General features: G+C 36.9%; 1 protein-coding gene across 2 annotated transcripts; it reads left to right on the forward strand.

The window, feature by feature from the left end:
* Positions 1-597: 597 nt before the first annotated feature.
* On the forward strand, positions 598-20,011 carry LOC134233706 (nuclear pore complex protein Nup214-like). Of its 2 annotated transcripts, none has more exons than XM_062715700.1 (25): positions 598-760; positions 3,030-3,130; positions 3,367-3,464; positions 3,921-3,990; positions 4,183-4,309; positions 4,571-4,738; positions 4,831-6,111; positions 6,333-6,412; positions 6,546-6,695; positions 6,920-7,185; positions 7,640-7,798; positions 7,877-8,049; positions 8,208-8,300; positions 8,453-8,634; positions 9,039-9,102; positions 9,206-9,379; positions 10,482-10,688; positions 11,347-11,472; positions 11,626-13,522; positions 13,921-14,072; positions 15,946-16,086; positions 16,298-16,503; positions 16,982-17,051; positions 19,550-19,574; positions 19,827-20,011. In XM_062715700.1, exons 1-25 carry the CDS (start codon positions 613-615, stop codon positions 19,858-19,860), a joined length of 6,192 nt encoding a protein of 2,063 aa, XP_062571684.1. In that variant the 5' UTR covers positions 598-612; the 3' UTR covers positions 19,861-20,011. The 2 variants fall into 2 exon arrangements, with proteins under 2 accessions (XP_062571684.1, XP_062571683.1); XM_062715699.1 differs by having other exon boundaries at positions 16,298-16,481; positions 16,903-17,051.
* Positions 20,012-20,051: the final 40 nt, after the last annotated feature.

Here is a 20,051-nt window from a genome sequence, read left to right on the forward strand (position 1 = left end):
TTTAACAGGTAATCAGATAATAACTCCATTACTCTCTAAAAAATTTTGGTAAATTTAGAAGAAAATTGTAAACTACAATTATATATGGAATTATTTTATATGTTGCAGAAAATAGAGGCTTATTTTATCTGTCACATGAAGATTAATGAACACCTTTGTCTGCAACTAATGTTTGTTTTGAAGTTGAGGTCAACCTTTGGTGATATTTGCATTCACTGAAGGCTTGCATTTTTTAAAACACCTGCTTAAATCTTTTTTAAATACACATTTAATTTAGTTTTTTTGATTGTGGTTTTTGTATGTAAATGAAGGTTACTATTTACAGGTTTTTTGGAATTTACAGAAAAATTTAAAAATACTGTTTTTCTCTAATCTTCATATGTTTTTTTTCAAATGTAGCGGTAAAACTTCATTCAGTGGAATCGTTAAATAATTGGATCAAAGATTCAGTGCAAGATCTTTAAAAAAAAATTTAAATATTAAATGACTTTTTTAATATTAACATTTTTTTCCAGTTATTATTCTAGTTCAAAGCATTAACATGATGTTACTGTGGTTATCCAGTGTGTTTTCTTTCCAAGTTTTTCATATTTCAAAACATTTTTGGTATGAATGAATTTTACAGTGTGCTGGAGCCCAAAAGGGAAGCAACTGGTGATAGGCACAGGTAATGGGACTCTGATGCAGTTTGACCATGAACTTAAGAAGAAGAGAGACTGGGACAGACCGTCAGTGTTACCGGAGGACCAGCAGTATGAAGGTTTGTAAGAAATACAGATATCTAGCATACTTGTACTTCTTTGTGACTCAAGTTCTGCAAACCTGTCTAAACAAACTGTCTGTGCATTATTAATTCAGAATCCCATTGATTCACATACTTGAGTCTCCATAAACAATTGAGGAACCAATCTGGCACAAACATGCGATCTTCTGAAGATTTATTAGTAAGTTACGGAAAGTATTCACACCATCATTTAACTAATAGAGAATCTTATATCGACGGTCGACAGTGACAGCGTCTTTTGCTATTACAATAGCAGTTTGTCCGTATGTTTTTTACTACCAGGGGACTAGATCAAAAAGACTTCGTTAAGAAAACTCCCATTTCATTTGTATACTAAAGATATGGTAATATAATTTTTTTTTTCTTCTGTATTCATTTAAAGTCTCTTAAGGTGTCATTACAACATTTAAATCAAACTGAACTGATCTCCGGTGTGCCGTAACGTCATCAAACGTCGCCATTTTTCGTGTATTGAGTTTACCACTGTCCCATTTCGAATGCTCAGGAAACTGCCAAAAATTAACCAAATGCCTTGAAATTTTTAAAAAGACGACAAAATTAATTGTGGAATCGAATAAGGATAATTTTCATCCCAATCTAATGTATTTAAAACTTTTATTATACCCCCGCAAACGAAGTTTAGGGGGGTATATTGGAATCACCATTGATTCACATTTTGTGACCGTTTCTCAGAAACAATTGAAAATTTATACACTTATTATTCACCATATGAAGGTGTGCACTTGGGATTTTCATCATGATTGGATGATTTTTCTGCATTTTCGTTTTTTCTTTTTTATTTTGTGATTTTCATTTTTGTTTGGCTCATTAGAAAACTATTAGACTTACAATCATCAAACTTGGACAATTTATGCAGTACGGTGTGTCACACCATTTCAAGGTCACTGTGACCTTTAATTTAAGTGATTTTTTAAAAAAAAAATAAGTCTTTAAAATTTTAAATTTCATAATCCTAAAAAATGTAAAAATATAGTTGTATCCTTATTAAAAAATGCTAAATTAAGTAAAAACTTATTTTTTATCATATACTTTACAGCAAATTCTATAACAAATGTTAATGATTTGAAAGGAATTCAGTTTGTCCCATGGGCATAATTATCAAGCACTTCAAGGAGAAATTTTGATAGCAGAAATGTGCATGTCAAATTAGAGAGAAATTAATGAGTTCATTGTCGGGAGTTAACTAACAAGAGCATCATGCCATCTTAATTTATCTCTTGGGATACAAAAAGAAATGGCCTAATATGCTTGTGTTAATTAAGAGTTCTTGATGGCTGTAGTTCATTTAAAGATCTTTCAATTGGTGTAATGTAATTAAAACATTTAAATGAAAATTGAATAATATAATTAAAATTAATTATACATGTGTTCATTGAAAAAAAATTACATTTCAATTTTTATATATTTGCAACAAATTGCAGTCATGTCTGACTTAGAATTTTATAGTCTAAAGAATAATTAATTTTTGATTTTTTTTATTACTGTAGCATTTCCATTATTTCATAATATGCAATAAACAATTGAAAGCTGCAGATGGATATTTGTTAAGCTCTAACACAGCCAGTTTAGAATTATATGATGTATTATTTGTTTTAATTAACCTACAATGTCCTTAGAGATTTATGTAAATATTTTAAGCATGATAAGAAATGGAAATTTAGATCATTGAAATCTGTGTCAATCTGTTAATCAAGGTGGCACCCTAACCAATTTATGATCACAATATTTGATGGGGGTATCAACTTTTTAGACAATAGTGAACACCTCTTACTAGATCCATAAAATATGTACCTACTTGAAAAACCCAAAACTTTTATTTCGAATTAATACTTGTGCATTCTCTAATATAACCTTGGTTTTTTGATCGTGCGCCATAAGACCGTACCCTGTGCACATTCAAGCATAATAAAATCTTTATTTTTGTTTATGTATTATTAAATACATTATGATACACTTAAATATGATAAACAAACATTTGCTGAAATTTTCAGCTAAGTGCGCCCATTACTTTTCAAGAAAAACGCCTTGTCCACGATTTTACCGGACAACCCTTGTATAATATGTTTACCTCCACACTTTGAATTGCGTTTAAGATCCGTTTGCCACATTCATTGCAATTGCCCATAGTGCTGTTTTTCAAACAGCCAATGTATGTACTTTTATACAGCTTGTGGACACTTGAATGTTTGTGTATCAAAATTTTGTATTTATATTATTTTTGTAGTAAAAGGAGTAACCTGGATATCCACCTACATGTTTCTGGCCTCATACTTTTCCTCGGACGGATCTGATAACCAGCCAACAGTCATCCTGACCTCAGGATCGGTGGGTATACTTACTCCATCTACAACCCTCCTGTGTGATTTGAAGGGGGAGGTCTTTTGCACTATATTTTGCACAAATATTTTTTTTTATTTTTTTGAAATATTAAAGCATATTTAGACTTTTGAAGCAATTTTTTAGTAGCTTCTTTTTTTTAACATTTTATATCAAATATGACAATCAGATATACGAATCATGCTACCTGTCATCATACACCGGTTTTATCATTGATTTTACAGAAGGATGGTGCTCCAGCCTTTATCAACTTTGAAGATCCTTGTTATGGAAATGGGGAGGGAATGGCCTGCAAAATGCACTTCAATTACATCCCACAGTGGTATAAAAAATACCTATACACTGTTGATTAGAATTTTTATGATCTGTTAAAATTCATATTTCATGAGATATGCCGTTTCTTTTGTGGTCTTTGCTTATATCATTCATGTATGATGTACATGTATATATAAGTTTAAAGTTGATAAATGCATGTCATGAATATGCTTGAGAATAAATTGAGACATGAACCTTTACAATGGTCTCCATTTCGATCTTCAAGACCTACTTTAATTTGGAAATATTTATTGCTATGGACCATTTATTTTACTTTGAATTGGTAGAAAATGTTTCCTCAGTCACTAACATTAAAGGCATGGATTGATTTCTAACTGACACATCAGAAATAAAAGATGACACAAATAATTATTGCTTAACAGTATTTATTATATTGAAATTTTATTTACAATGCATTTCATTATATTTTTGGACAGATTGAATTTATTTACTTTTTTTTAAGGGAAATGGTTTTGTGTACATCCAGCACTGCTTGTGAAACAGCAATTGTTGCCAAACACTTTGATAATAAGGTACATTAAAAGATATAAAACAGATCATCAACACTTAAGTTTCTTTGGTGAATGTGTAATAGAACAGATTTTATATACATCTCCAACTTGAAGGGATGAGTTGTTACAGAATTAATATGTAGCTTACAAGAAATTCTTAAGCAGTCCAGTGAATTGTAACAGTAATTCTGTACAATTTGATGTTTCTTTCAGAACACCTTTGAGCGTTGGACCCTTGATGACGCTGCCCGAGCTGAGCTACCCCTAACAGAGGATTACGCTGACACGTTTCCCCTGGGAGCCGCTGTAGACCTGTCTTCACAGTATGCCATTCCTGTGGGTGAGTACAGAGATTTTACACTCAAGGACAAATTCCGAATGTCGTCTGTAAACATGTGGATCACCTATTGTCTATCTTAAGTTTATGGAAAGATGATTTGTATTTCATCATTCAAAATAAGAACATACACGTATCTCATGTTTTTTGTTCTGCCTTGTAGAGAATGCAGTGTCAGTCACCAAATAAATATTGCCACACAGTCTGTTTTAATTTATAAATTCTAATCATTCTTACCTATAAGCCATGTTATTTTTGTCACAGGAGAAAGATCTCATCCACCCAGCCCGTTGTTCATTCTGCTCTCTACTGACGGAGTACTGGTGACTTATTACATGATGTACAGTCACGCCGAGGCTCCGGCCATCACCAGACCCCCTCAGCCACTGCCAGCGGGCCCAGTCAGAAAACCACAACCAGCAAACACTCAAGGTATCGTATAGCATACTCATAAAACATTGTGATTGTTCAGAAGAGGATTTTCAACTTTTATTCATGATTGTTTTCATTAATTTCATTGACAGGCACCGTACAGAAGGATGCAGCTCCTATAGAAACAAGACCACAAGCCCAGTCTGGGCAGCCAGTAGCTAGCCCAGTCGTCTCCCAGGGTCAGAGTTCACCTGCCTCCCAGGGTCAAAGTTCAGCTGCTTCCCTGGGTCAAAGTTCAGAGTCTAAAGCCAGTGCATTTGGTTTTTCTGCCTCTGGTTCTACAGGAAAGTCATTGTTTGGAGCTCCAGCCACTCAGGGGTTTAGTTTTACATCATCTGCGTCCTCTTCTAGTGCTGGAGCTGGGTCCATTTTTGGTCAGAATGCCTCAGCAACAACTCAGGTGGGACAGAGTTTCCTGGCATCAGCTCTGTCTGCACCAGTAACAACTGCAGCAGCAGCCACTACAAAGACTGGATTTGGTGCTACCTCAGCTCCTCCATCTCAGTTTAGTTTCAAGCCTCAGTCGTCTGCCAACTTCAGTTTTAATGCTACAGTCACTACACCATCTGCACCAGTTTCCACTGCATTTGGTGGGACATCAAGTAGTTCTTCTTTTGCTCCTCAGAGTACAAGTGCCAATAAAACGGGGTTTAATTTTAGCTTTTCCTCCTCAAGCACCACATCTTCTGGTCCAGACAAGACCCTTGCTGTATCTGCTGCTCCTATAAGTAGCAAGCCTGCAGCAACCCCAACCCCAGCAACCCAGTCTTCAGCAGTATTTGGTACACCGAATGCATCTAAGCCGTCAACCTTTACATTTGGCGCCGCAGCTTCTCCTGGTGCTGCTTTTGGTGTCAAACCATCTGCTGCATCAACTTTGCCAACATTTGGTGTGTCTGCAACATCAGCAGTCCCAACACAGCCAAGTTTTGGATCAGTTGCCACTTCAACTCTGCCTAAGTTTGGACTGACAGCTGTAGCAACCCCAGCAGGTACCACAAGAGCTTCACCTGCTGTTAAACCCAATCTGACGGGTGGTACCTCAGGGTCTGCTGTGCCAAGTTTTGGGTCCACTCCAGCATCTTCGGTTCCTACCTTTGGTGCAAAGTCTACTGTAGCTGGGGTGATGCCATCATTTGGGAATTTAATATCAGCAGGGAATACACCTACTTCCCAGCAGCCTCAAGCCAAGCCTAGCACTGGAATAGCAGCAACCAAGGGTTCTAATGCTTCACTACAGGGTCTGCTTGCCGAAGAGAAAAAAACAAGTATGGGCATTTCAAAGCCTTCCCCTGCTCCCACTGCTGAGAGAACGCAACCTACTGAAAGCAAACCAGTGACAGGACTAGTGACTCAGAATATAGCTGTAACAGGTCAGTTGATGTAATGTTGTAGCTATTTAGTTGATGTATGAAAGTGATTCAGAATAAAACCTAAGCATATCAGTGTAATGTTGTGATTACTACAGTGCAATGTTGTGATTATAAATAATGATGTTAACACTTAAATAATATTGACACTAATTTGTTGGAGTAGTGTTATTATGATTAATTTTGAAGTTTAAGCTGAAGACATCATTAATTTTTTTTTTCAGATTCCAGTCAGAAAACCTTGACTTCTAATTCTACATCGGAGTCCTTGAATGACACGTTTAGTGCATCTATTGCAGAGGAGGTAAAATTAAAGTTATTCATTGATGTAGAAATATAGGCTATTCTTTTACTGACAATCTTTCACAAACAATTCTTTTGATTGAAACATAAAAAAATTTTGTATTGTTTTAAAATGTATGCTCTTTTGTTGCAAGATTGCCCATTTTGAGAAAGAGTTGCGAGAATTTAAACAACGAGCTGGAGCGGTAAGGGAGACAATCGGCAGTAAGGCAGACATGCAGAGACTCCGCAACAGTACTATAGAGGTCAGCAACTTCTGTGGAGAGGTCAAGGCCAACACTAAGGTAACCAGGAATACCCTACAGATAAAGTGAATGTACTTTGCTTGCTTTAGATAGGTTTCAGAATTCAATTATACAGTATTTCAGAGATTTCGAACAGATTGTTTCTTTTCACATTCGTTTATATATATACCATGTATACTAAAGAAGAGAACTGCACTTGTAGTGCTTTTCTAAGCACTTTGATTTTACAGTGTAGAATACAAAGGTTTTTTTGTTGTTTGAAGGAACAAAGTAAGGAGATATCCGACTTGAAGGGCCTGTGTCTGGACTGTTTTGCTATGGTGGAGGACTGTAAGCTGAGGGAGCAGTTGAACTCTGACCCTCAGTACGGTCACATGATGAGGACCAGGGCCCTCGACCCTAAAAGTCTGACAACAATGAGGAGTCTACAGCAGCAACAACAGCTGCTGGACCAGGGCCTGAGGGATGTGGATGCCATCTTAGACCAGGAATGGCAGGATTATCAAAGCAGGAAGAAGAAGAAACAAGGGTATGTAAAGCTTATAGAACAGCCACATTGAATAAAGGTAATAACAGCTGGTAGAGCAGCTTCAACAAGGGTATGTAAAGCTTATAGAATAGCCACATTTAATAATTAGGATAATAAAAGCTGATAGGACAGGCACAGTGAATAAGGGTAATAACAGCTGATAGACAGCTACAAATAAGGGTATGTAAAGCTGATAGAACAGCCACATGAACAAGGGTAATGCAAGATCAAAATTTTCACAAGCTGTTTATCTAACATATATGAAAAAAAAATCTTCTGAATAAAAGTATTTTGTTAATCCCAATCTTTTTATTTTTCTTGTTTTTTTGGCAACATATCTTAAGCTTCATCTATCAGTTTACATGTATTTTGGTCTATTATGTATTTCACATTCATAGATTCTGTACAAAATGCCTGATTGTTATGAACCTGAACAGTTTATTTTTATTTTCAGAATTAAGAGGCCCACAACAGATGGAATATACCAGGTGATCAAGAGCAACAGAAATTTGATTATTAGAGAAAAAAATCAGCTGTCTGACCTGGAATCTCAGCTGAAACAGTTAAAGCTATACAACAAGAATTCCACATGGAAACACCCAGACACATCAAGGTCTGAAAAACCCAACAAAGTGGACATTATGCCAGTGTTTAAAGTGTTCAGTTGATATTATCTTTGTGTTTATTACAGGGGACCTGCAGAGTTGTCATCCTTGGCAGATTCCTTACTGGAAAGTCCCTCAAAGTCTCCAGGAGTGAGCAAGAATACGCCCAAAAGTTATTCTCTTCTTCCTCAGAAGCAGGCTAAACTACGAGAGTACCTGTCTCGGAAAACAGTGGCAAAGGTCAAGTCAACCAGACCAGGTAATAAGTAGCCTTAATCACTGGAATACAGAGTGTGTTACTGTGTCATAATTTCTTTGTCCCATAGATAAGGTTTTGATAGATAAAGAAAGCTTTTTAATTGTTTTTAATTCTTTTGTTTTCAACCTTTCCTACTTTGATTTCTGTGCTGATTTTAGAGAACTTGTCCATGTCCAGACTGGCTTCCACAGAGAAGATCCGCCAGGCCCTGAGTAGGCAGAGCTCACCTGTCAAAGCGCCCCCTACTGCAGGTCTGTTATACTGTTAATTTACAGTCAGCATTCCTACAGGCATAAACAACATCATATTTAAAAATTTTAAATAGAACTGTAATAAGTAAAAAAAAAATTCAGGAAAATTAATTTTTTCGTTGCTTCTGGTTACTCTGTTGGTCATATTTCAGAGTTCAGACCTGAGTTAAAGCCTTCGATACAAGGAAGGACGATTTTACGTGCCACTTCCCACAATGGAGCTCGCCAGCTTGCCAGTCAGGGCTTACAGCCTGTCAGCCCGGGAATGGAGACCCGACTCAGACAGCAGCTCAACACACAGGGCAAACCCAACAGCTATCAGCAGGGCTTCATGGTAAATACTCACAATATACTGGATCTCAAACATGACGTTACAATTTAAATAAACTTTCTCTGAAATTTTAAATCATTAAAGAAATAAGGTATATTTTAAAACATTTATAAGGATATAAATGTACGTTGGTCAAGAAAGATAGATTTGATCATGTACCAATTATTTTCTGAAGAATTTTAAAATATCACAAAAAAATTTACATTTGTGACTGATTAATACATGTATTTCAAAATTGTAGATTTAAACCCATGAAACAATATTCAAAAACTGATGTTGTTAATGGAATATGTTGAATATTTTGACCACTTATGTCACCACTGTAAAAATACATTGTTCTTTCATGGCTACAGAAAAAAATGTCGAATTTTAAATAGCATTTTATGAAAATGTTCATTTTATTCTAGTTTTCTAACATTGGAAAGGCCTCATCCCCAGTGATTGGTTTTCAGCCCAAAGTTCCACAAAATTGTAAGTTTTATATATTTTTCATAAATATGGTTTGTGCATTTAAAATACTGAAAGAAATAAATGATTCTGGTTGTCATTTAAAGACAAAGTTTATTTATATTAGTGAAGCCTTCAGATGGGTACCCCCAGTTTGAGGACATTACACCTACAACATCTACGGACGTGACTGAGGAGGAAGATGATGATGATGATGAAGATTATGATGAAGACGATGATTACGATGAGGAACAAGACATCGAAAGTGAGCACGATTCAGAGCCACTGAATAGGAAAATAGGTCAGTAGGCAGGTTTCGACGCTAACATTTTTAGGCTTTGGTCCGGCCGGACTAGTGCTTCTTTACTTTTACTAGTCCACGGGAAATTTTATGAGTCCGTCAAAAATAAAAATAAATAAATAGATTTAATGTTGCAATGTACTTTTTATACTTTTTTGAAATAAACAAAGCAAAGCATTTACATGAAATGTTTATACCAAGAATTCGTTGAAATTGCACAATCAGGAACTACGATCGTATTCCCGATCTCATTCGTTTTTATCTATACATGATTACATCATCTAAACATCCGACATCTTTCTTCATTGTGTCTTACTAAATCATGATCGCTAAAATGTTTGATTTCATACCAATGAGTCCTCGAATTAAGTGCCTAATTGACTCAGAATTACCTAACTTCAGCCAAAAAGATAGAAAGCTAAAAATAGATACGGGGTTTTCCAGTGAAAGTTGTGGAAAATTGATAAATTCTTTTTTCCCCCAGAAAACTTGATTAGTCCGTTCGGACTAATTAGCTACAATTTTTATTAGTCTGAATGAAAATGTATTAGTCTGAGACTAACGGACTAACGTTAATGTGGAACACTGGTAGGAAATATCTTTGTAATCATTGAATAGGAAAATAAGTCAGTTGAATCTCGTTATAAGCACCGAATAAGAAAAAAGGTCAGTTGGACATCCCTTTATAAACACTGCAATTAATTTTTAAGCCAATGGAAGGAATGTCTGGATAGTTGTGGCTAAATAACCATTACTTCTTGTTAGACCAACTTGCATTTATGATTCCTCTTTTATACTTAATTCCCTAGGATGCATTGTACATGGAACCACTACATTTATTTAGATCTCTGAATGACTTTTAACTAAGCAGCCAAATGACTTGACTATATGGAGGTAGTAGGCCTCTTAAAAAATTTTGAGAATGTCCCCAGGGGGTCAGCATCAGGATTGGCCCCAATTAAACAATTAAAGTATTTTTTAGAATGCATATACATGTACTGGTCATTTGAACTTTAATGTAGAATAAATTACTTGTCTAAGACTGTAATTCGTTCTGAAATAAAACAGGGATATTAAATTCATTTCTGCAATTTTCTTATAGCTGAGAGAAAGCCTGCCACTGGTCCATCAACAGGTTTTTCAGTGAAGACTACGAAGCCAGCACTGCTGCCTACACACGGATTTGGACAGGGTTTGTCTGGGTTTTCCAACCTTTCTGGGGGTAGTCAAGCAGCCCCTGTGTTTGGGGGATTACAAGGAGTCAAGACTGAGGACAAAACTCCCACAAACACCTCCACCCCTAAAACAGGTAGATCTTGACCAAAAACACCACCACCCCTAAGACAGGTAGATCTCAGCCAAAAACACCTCCACTCCAGTCTCAAAACAGGTAGATCTCAACCTAAAACAACCCCACCCCCCAATAAAGGCAGATCTTGGCTAAACACCTCGACCCTGAAAACAGGTAGATCTCGGCCATAAACACCTCAAACACCCCTAAATGGATAGATCTCGATCAAAAACACCTCCATCTCCGAAACAGGTAGATCTAGGTAAAAAACACCTCTACCCCCAGAACAGGTAGATCTCAGCCAAAAACACCTCCACCCCCAAAACAGGTAGATTTCAATTGAAAATACCTCCACTTAGTTTATCAGAGGTACTGTGGTTTCATTAAATATTTTAAGTATCATATTTTGTGATGTTGACAAACAATACAATTTTGTTGATATGTAATTAAGTGGAATGCTGCCTCATCCTATTTTATCAATAGGTGGTCTTGATCTTGTAAGTTAACTGTTTATTTCAACCATGAAAAAAAATAATTCCTGTTTAACAAATATAAAGAGACCACAGAAATGCAAATCAAATATGATCTAACTTTGCATCATAGGACATTGTGTTAAAAATGTTGTACATCAGTTTTCATTTATTAAATATTGAGTAATTCAAATATTATTTTGTAGCTTTCAAATTTGGAGGGGATGTTACCTCTGGCTTTGGAGGAAAAAATCTATTTGGCCAGCCTTCCAAACCTGAAGAAAACAAAAATGAGGAGCCAAAACCTGTTTCTTCACCACTTCTTGCAAAAGGTACTAGATCATGAATTAAGATTTTCTTGGTTAAATGAAATGAAATCAGTGTGGAAATTCCTATCTCTTAAATGATTTCATGACTTACCTAGAAATACAATATGCATTAGAAGAATTGACCATTTAATATCTAGTTTCTTCATAAAATTACAGCACTCTCAATGGAATCTGATGAGGAGGAAGTGAATTTAGCAGGAAGTGACATCACAAAAGAGCAGACCAACACTGAAAATAAGGGACCTGAGAAATCAGAAATGGAGCCAAAGTCAGCAGCAGCAGCAGCAGAGACTTCTACAGGCAAGCCAGCCATGAGTGGCCTGTTTGGATTTCAAAAATCACCATCTAGCCAAACATTGACCGACAATACAGCATCTAAAGGGGTGTTTGGTCAGTCCACTACAGGATCTACTTTATTTGGACAATCCACAGGTAAATCAGCACCTGTAACAGATGCTTCTGACAAAGCTTTATCGACAGCTGGGAAACCATTGACCAGTTTAGCAACTGGGGGTAGTCTGTTTGCACAGCCCATTGGTTCAGGTGGGGGACTCTTTGACAAGTCTACAAAAGAAAAAGAAACAGAAAAATCAACACCAGCAACAACTGCTGCTACTGGCCTGTTTGTCCAGAGTACAACTTCTTCTAGTGGTACTGGGTTATTTGGTAAAACTAATTCTCAAGCAACTAGTGAAGGTGGTATATTTGGACAAATAAGTACTCCAAGTGCTACAACTACTTCTGAAACCACTCCCACTGGACAGGAATCAAAAATGCCTGATTCAACCACTGCTGCAGGAGGAATATTTGGGGGGAAAGCTGTGACAACAGCATCCTCTAATTCAGGATCAGGATTATTTGAGCAAAAACCAACATCTTCTGGAACAGGACTGTTTGGTCAAACTTCAACTGCAGTCTCTAGTGCTGGACAAGGATTGTTTGGTCAACAAACAACAGCCACATCTGGAATGCTTGGACAAACAACTGTAGCCCCGCCATCCTATTCCAGCTCAGAGTCTGGATTGTTTGGGAGACCTTTGACTTCTGGCAGTGGTGCATTTGGACAGACATCTACAGCTACTTCAACTACTGGAACAGGATTGTTTGGACAAACAACATCAACCTCTGGATCAGGATTATTTGGACAACAAACAACAACTTCAGAATCTGGATCAGGATTGTTTGGCCAACAAACAACAACTGCAGGATCTGGAGTGGGATTATTTGGTCAAAAAACAACTACTTCTGGATCAGGATTATTTGGCCAGCAAACAACAACTTCAGGGTCTGGAGGTGGACTTTTTGGACAACAAACAACAAGCTCTGGTTCTGGACTTTTTGGACAACAAACAACAACTACTGGGTCTGGACTTTTTGGACAACAAACAACAACTACTGGATCTGGGCTTTTTGGACAACAAACAACAACTACTGGATCTGGACTTTTTGGACAACAAACAACCACTGTATCTGGATCCTTTGGGCAACCAAGCACCTCAACGTCTGGTTCTGGCTTATTTGGACAGCCAGCCACAACCTCCACATCTGGAGGTGGTTTATTTGGAACAGCAGGAGGTACAACAGCATCCACAACAGGCACCGGGTTGTTTGGCCAAGTCTCCTCTGCTTCTGCCACAACTAGCTCTGGTACTGGCTTATTTGGTCAGAGTGGATCTGGAGGGTTTGGTCAGAGTTCTACTGGATCAAAGCCCTCTGTGCTCGGAGGACTCCTGACTGGCTCTGATGATTCTCCTACAACAAGTTCTGCATTCGGTCAGGGAAGTCCAGCAAAGAATTTATTTGGACAACAAACTGGCACCTCCTCCTCTGCACCTGCCTTTGGCCAGCCAGCACCACTGTTTGGAACTTCTACCGCTGGGACAGGGTTTGGAGGTACGTCCACTAGTGGAGGATTTGTTACCTCAGGGGGTGGTCTGGGATTTGGAGGCACTGCCACAACTACTTCTGTGTCTGGATTTGGTCAGACTAACCAAGGAGTGTTTGGACAATCTACTGGAGGCACTTCTAGTCCATTCGGTGGTGGTTTTGGCAGGTAAGATTTTTCCTTTTCAAAACAACATAAGCTTGTTGTACATGTATTAAAAATTCTTTAAAGTTGTGGAATATTATGAAATTAAGTGTTCAATTGTTCACATGAACAGAACGTTCACCAAATGTTAATGATATGCTCCTCTTCTCACAATTATAAGTTGCACGAGATTATATTATTCATACACAGAAAGATATTCAGTCAAATAGAATTATTTTGAAGTGAAGGCAATAGGAAAAAAAACATGCAGATTGAAGGTTTTTGGGAATTACTTATGAGAATCACCATCACAATTTAGAATGGAGATGCTGGACCTCAATAAATCAATTTGAAATTGTTAAAAGAAAAACAAATTTAACCTGGTCAGGCATTTACATGTACAATGTTACATTTGTTTTCAGTGCCCCTAGCGGTCAGTCTCCAGGCGGCCTGTTTGGTGGAGGAAGTAGTGGTGGAATGTTCTCGGGCCTCGGTGGTAAACCCTCAGAGGACAAGGCCAAAACTAATGTGTTTGGATCAGCACAGTCATTTGGAAGTTCAACCACCCCTCAAAGTTAGCATTTGCATATTGTTGCAGGTTTACTAATTCATTTCTTTAAAAAAAGCACAAAGAAATAATGCTTTCATAGATTCAATTTCATTCAAAGCAAAGCTGATAAATTCTGAAATTTTTACTTTCACAATTTTTACAGTTATAGTTTTTAGCTCACCTGAGCTGAAAGCTCAAGTGAGCTTTTCTGATCACATTTTGTCCGGCGTCCATCTGTCTGTCCGTCTGTCTGTAAACTTTTCACATTCGACTTCTTCTCAAGAACCGCTGGGCCAATTTTAACCAAACTTGCCACAAAGTATCCTTGGGTGAAGGGGATTCAAGTTTGTTCAAATGAAGGGCCACGCCCTCATTCAAGGGGAGATAATTGGGAATATTTTAAAAATCTTCTTCTCAAGAACCACTGTGCCAGGAAAGATGAAACTTATGTAGAAAGATCCTCAGGTAGTGTAAATTCAAGTTTGTTCAAATCATGACCCCCGGGGGTAGGGCGGGGCCAAAATGGCCGACCAAAGTTTTTCACAGAAATATATAGGAAAATTCTTTAAAAATCTTCTTCTCAAGAATGACAAAGCCATAATTCATCATATTTATATGGAAGCATGCTCAGGTTGTGTAGATTCAAATTTGTTCAAATCATGACCCCCGGGGGTAGGGCGGGGCCAAAATGGCCGACCAAAGTTTTACATAGAAATATATAGGAAAATTCTTTAAAAATCTTCTTCTCAAGAATGACAAAGCCATAATTCATCATATTTATATGGAAGCATGCTCAGGTAGTGTAGATTCAAATTTGTTCAAATCATGACCCCCGGGGGTAGGGCGGGGCCAAAATGGCCGACCAAAGTTTTACATAGAAATATATAGGAAAATTCTTTAAAAATCTTCTTCTCAAGAATGACAAAGCCATAATTCATCATATTTATATGGAAGCATGCTCAGGTTGTGTAGATTCAAGTTTGTTAAAATCATGACCCCCTGGGGGTAGGGCAGGGCCAAAATGGCCGAACAGTTTTACATAGAAATATGTAGTAAAATTCTTTAAAATCTTCTCAAGAATGACAAAGCCATAATTCACTGGGCCAGGAAATTTGATCATGACCCCCGGGGGTAGGGACAAAGTTTTACATAGAAATATATGTGAATGACAAAGCCATAATTCATCATATTTATATGGAAGCATGCTCAGGTAGTGTAGATTCAAGTTTGTTAAAATCATGACCCCCTGGGGTAAGGTGGGGCCACAATGGAGGATCAAAGTTTTACATAGGAGTATATAGGGAAAATCTTTAAAAATCTTCTCAAGAACCACTGGGCCAGGAAAGATGAAACTCATGTGGAAGCATCCTCAGGTAGTGTAGATTCAAGTTTGTAATCATTAAGGTGGGGCCACAATGGCCGATCAAAGTTTTACATAGAAATATATAGGGAAAATCTTTCAAAATCTTCTTCTCAAGAACCACTGGGCCAGGAAAGATGAGAATCATGTGGAAGCATCCTCACGTAGTGTAAATTCAAGTTTGTACAAATCATGACCCCCGGGGGTAGGGTGGGGCCACAATGGCTGATCAAAGTTTTACATAGGAATTTATAGGAAAATCGTCTTCTCAAGTACTTCAAAGCAATGATTAGTGATAGTATAGGAAGAAAATGTTTTTAAAAAATCCTTTTATCAAGAACAGCAAAGTCATATGCTGTATTAATATGAAGGCATTCTAAAGTAGTATTAAATTCAAGCCCCCCCCCCCCCCCCCTTCAGTAAACTTTTCAGTTCTGATCTGTGTTTTTTCCTAGCCGATTTGCTCAGGTGAGCGATGTGGCCCCTGGGCCTCTTGTTTGAAAGATTATTTTTTGCCTTCTTAATTTCTATTTATAGCCAACCTGTTTGGCAGTCAGAGTCCTAGCACCTTAAGAAGTGGAGGTGGATCTAGCCCATTTGCAGGTGGTGGTTTTAGTGGAGGTGGTTCCAATGTGGCATCTTCTGGCTTTGGCATAGCTAAAACACAAAGCCCTGGTGGTAAGTTTTATTTTTCTGGTAACATTCTTTTAAATCATCCAGAGGAAGCAATATTACAATTATTATAACTCCCACACAGTGAAAAATAACAGAAAAATGTTATTTTCATGTGTAATTAAGTTTTGAAAAACAAGTTTTGGTTGAAAATTAGGGCAAAAGTTTGTGCAGTAATGCAGATATTTCATAAATGTTTTGAATTCTTGCTGAATAGGGTTTGGAGGAAGTCCTAGTTTTGGAGGAAGTCCAGCGTTCGGGGGACAGGCATCATTTGGAAGCTCCCCCAGCTTTGGATCGGCACCTGCATTTGGAGGAGGATCCACATTTGGAAGTGGAGCCTCATTTTCAAATCAGCTAGGCTCTCCACAGAATACTGGTGGTACTGGGGGATTTGCAGGGTATGTTATTTATTTTCCATTGGTCTGTCCAGGATGAAAGACTTGTCTTAATGAAAGAGACAATTGCAAAGATCAGTGTATACCATTTCCTAACAATACACCAAATTTTAAGATGGACATAGGATATGCTCCTGTCTGATCTTATGTCCATTTGTGAACAATGGTTTTCTGTGTATGTCTAAATTACTTTCATTAAAGAAAATTAAAACACATATGAATGCTGATGTCGGAATAGAACTAAGATGGGGATCAAGTTTTACATCATACATTTACATGTATGTAGGGTAAAATCATCTCCAGAAAACAGTAAGGCCCTATTAGTCTTACTTAGTCTTTATTTCATCATTGTATTAAATGATGTACATGTATAGAGACTGATAAATGGGCCCATGTTATCCTGTTGATGATTTTTTTACTTCAGCTTTGCCTCGGGGTCTTCCCCGACCTTTGGGGGTCTGGCTCACGGCGGGGACACCTCTTCCTTTGGTGCCCTGTCACAGGCCAGTAGTACCGGGTTTGGAGGAGGATTTGGAGGGGGTGGAGGTGGAGGAGGCTTTGGATCAAGTTCAGGTGAGAGTTTTTTATGCTTCAAATCATGTGTACATCAGAGTGTACAGATCTTGCTGACTCCATTATTCACTTTTCATGTATAAAGTTGATTTTAATAATGTTATACATGCACACATGTACAAGCTAATTCTAGGAATTTATGTGATAAAGAATGAAAAACAGGGATCTTTAATCATCTAGCCTTCAAAAATATAGTTTTATTTTAATTTGAAGAAAGTCAAGACTATTCAAGTTTCATTGCAAAAGCTTATAAGAACAAAAGTTACCATCTGAAAAAAATTATACTCTATCATATTTGCAAAATATGATTGTCTTACCTTGGTCTTTGACCAAGATCAAATCAATAGTGTCTTTTTAAGTCATATTGAAAAGATACAAATTTCATTACGAAACCTCAAAGAGAAGTAAAGTAATCACAGAAAATCATTTTTAGCTCACCTCGACGAAGTCAAGATGAGCTTATGCTATACCATCGGCGTTACCATCCTGGTTAGATTTTTTTGAGCAGGTCCATTCCCAAGTAACTATAAGCCCTACCCAGACCAAACTTGCATTGATGATGCATCTAGGGATGAACACTACCAGACTTGCTTCGGATGCTGGATCTTATCTACATTTTCCAGATGAGTGGCCAGGTTAAAAAGTTTTTGGAGCAGGTTCATTCCCAAGTAACTATAAGCCCTACCTGGACCAAAATTCCATGGATAATGCATCTAGGGATGGACACTACCAGACTTGCTTTGGATGCTGGATCTGACCTACTATTCCAGATTAGTGACCAGGTTAAAGTTTTTGGAACAGGTCAATCCCCAAAGAACTTTTAGACCTGTTTAAACAGAACTTGCTTGAATATTGTTGTCAGAATAAATACAAACTGTTAAGAAAAAATATGATGTGAGATTTGCATTACTTAAACTCTCAGATAACATTCGTCGAGGTGAGCTTCATAATCTTTGAATACCTATTTTTTTTTTTATGCAATGTATAAATTTCTAACTTTGGCCTCAGATCTTAACACCTCAAAATTGGTATTTTCTATAGACAATATAAACTTGGCAAAAGCTCACAGGCTGTTTGAGAAAACCTCTGGATATAAAAGTGTTAAATACATAGGAAACTACATGTAGTTCTAATTGTAACGGGGACCGTTACAGATGTTCCCCAAACGCTCCCCAACTCCCTTTTGGTGCCATATTCCCTGTAACAGCTTCATTAAATAGGATAAAATCTATGCATTCGAGACTTTAACAATGCCAAGTTCATTCAAATTTTAGCATTGCAAAGCTTGCGCATGTGAATGCATGTGCGTAATGACCATATCATCTTGTCTACACAATCTATATATTTTTTATATACTAAATTTTAAAGTATTTAATCCAAAAGTATAAAAAAAAAATACACTCATTCAAGTGTATTTTTGATTTATCTCATTTCATGTGCTCGCCCGTGCATACATGAGCATGGTGACCATATCTTCTTGTAGAAGTCCTTGACATCTATCTATGTTCTAAATCCCACCCTGTTTGGTTGAAAACCAAGGAAATATAGCTGTTTAAAATTTCAGCCAATCAGATTACAGCGAACGTACACGCACGTGTATGCATGTGCATTGTGACCACACCGTCTTGTAGAAGTTCATTATATCTATCTATGTTCCAAATTCCATCCTGTTTGGTTGAAAACCAAAGGAGTTATAGCTATTTAAAATTTAAGCCAATCAGATTGCAGCACACGTGAATGCACGTGTTTTCATGATAATTGCTATATATCATATTGTAGGATATCTTAATGCATGGCTATGTTCAAAATTTCATAGGATTTCGTCGAAAAACAAGAAAGATATAGAGACTTTATCAGCCAATCAGAGCGAAGCGCACGTGCAAGATCTTGCTTTTTTGATCATGTCAAGATTTCATCAAAAAGTAGAAAAGTTAAGGCTATATCCATTATATTGGTCATTTTACGTGTTGCACGTGCGCGCTCTTGCAAGCACGTGCGCGCAAAATGGCATGTTGACAATGTCATCTCATCTACATTTATAATATGTCTAAATATTCAAAATATCAAAGCATTACATCAAAAAATGTTAAAGTTACGGCAATTTCAAGTATATTGGTCATTTCACGTGTTGCATGTGCGCGCTCTTGCAAGCACGTGCGCGCAAAATGACCTTGATTCCGCAAATCTACATAACATGCCCACTTATCCTAAAAAGGTTTCCCCTTAATCGGATGTGTACTTTACAAGATCATTCGCGGACAAAATTTTCCCAAGAAGAAAAATAATAATAAGAAGAAACAGAGTAAAAACAATATGTTCCCCAACTTCGTTTGGGGAACATAATAACAGACAGATGGACAGACAGACCCAGATTACTCTTTTCAAATTCAATGAAAACTAGGAACACAAATTATTACTAAAGATGATTTAGTTTGGTTTGGAAAAATATCAAAAACGGTTGGTAAGTAATATTAATGCCATGTGTTCATTTTTCACAGGTTTTGGACAATCTTCAAGTTCAGGGTAAGAATGTTGTACATATACGTGTATATAGGTAAAAATTTTACGAGTGATGCTAATTGTTTTGAGTAAGATGTATATTTTTAATTTAGTACAAGTACAAAACTTTGTTCAGCTATTAAAAACATGATTATATATGTTAAGCATTTTATTATTTGAGCGAGTGTTTGTTAAATTCTGATTATCATAAATTAATTCAGTTAATAAATTAATATAAAGTAAAATGTCATTTGATCTTATAACTTTTTTTTTCAGTGGAAATCCCTCCTTCACTGGCTACAGGTCTTAGAGTAGGAACAAACATGAGACTAAATATGAATATTTGGACTGTTATATCAGATATTTTGTCTTCTTGATGATGTTTAAAAATATATTATTAAAAGCACTATACATGAATATTCAAAATAACTGTGTTAACAATAAACTGAGATTGCACATAACTATCGTTTTTATTCTTTGTTGTTTTCAAACCATGACATA

This window comes from Saccostrea cucullata, unplaced genomic scaffold (genome assembly GCF_032062105.1).
Source record: "Saccostrea cucullata isolate Sc308-1 unplaced genomic scaffold, CSIRO_AGI_Scuc_v1 ctg145, whole genome shotgun sequence".
Classification (NCBI taxonomy): Eukaryota; Metazoa; Mollusca; class Bivalvia; order Ostreida; family Ostreidae; genus Saccostrea; species Saccostrea cuccullata.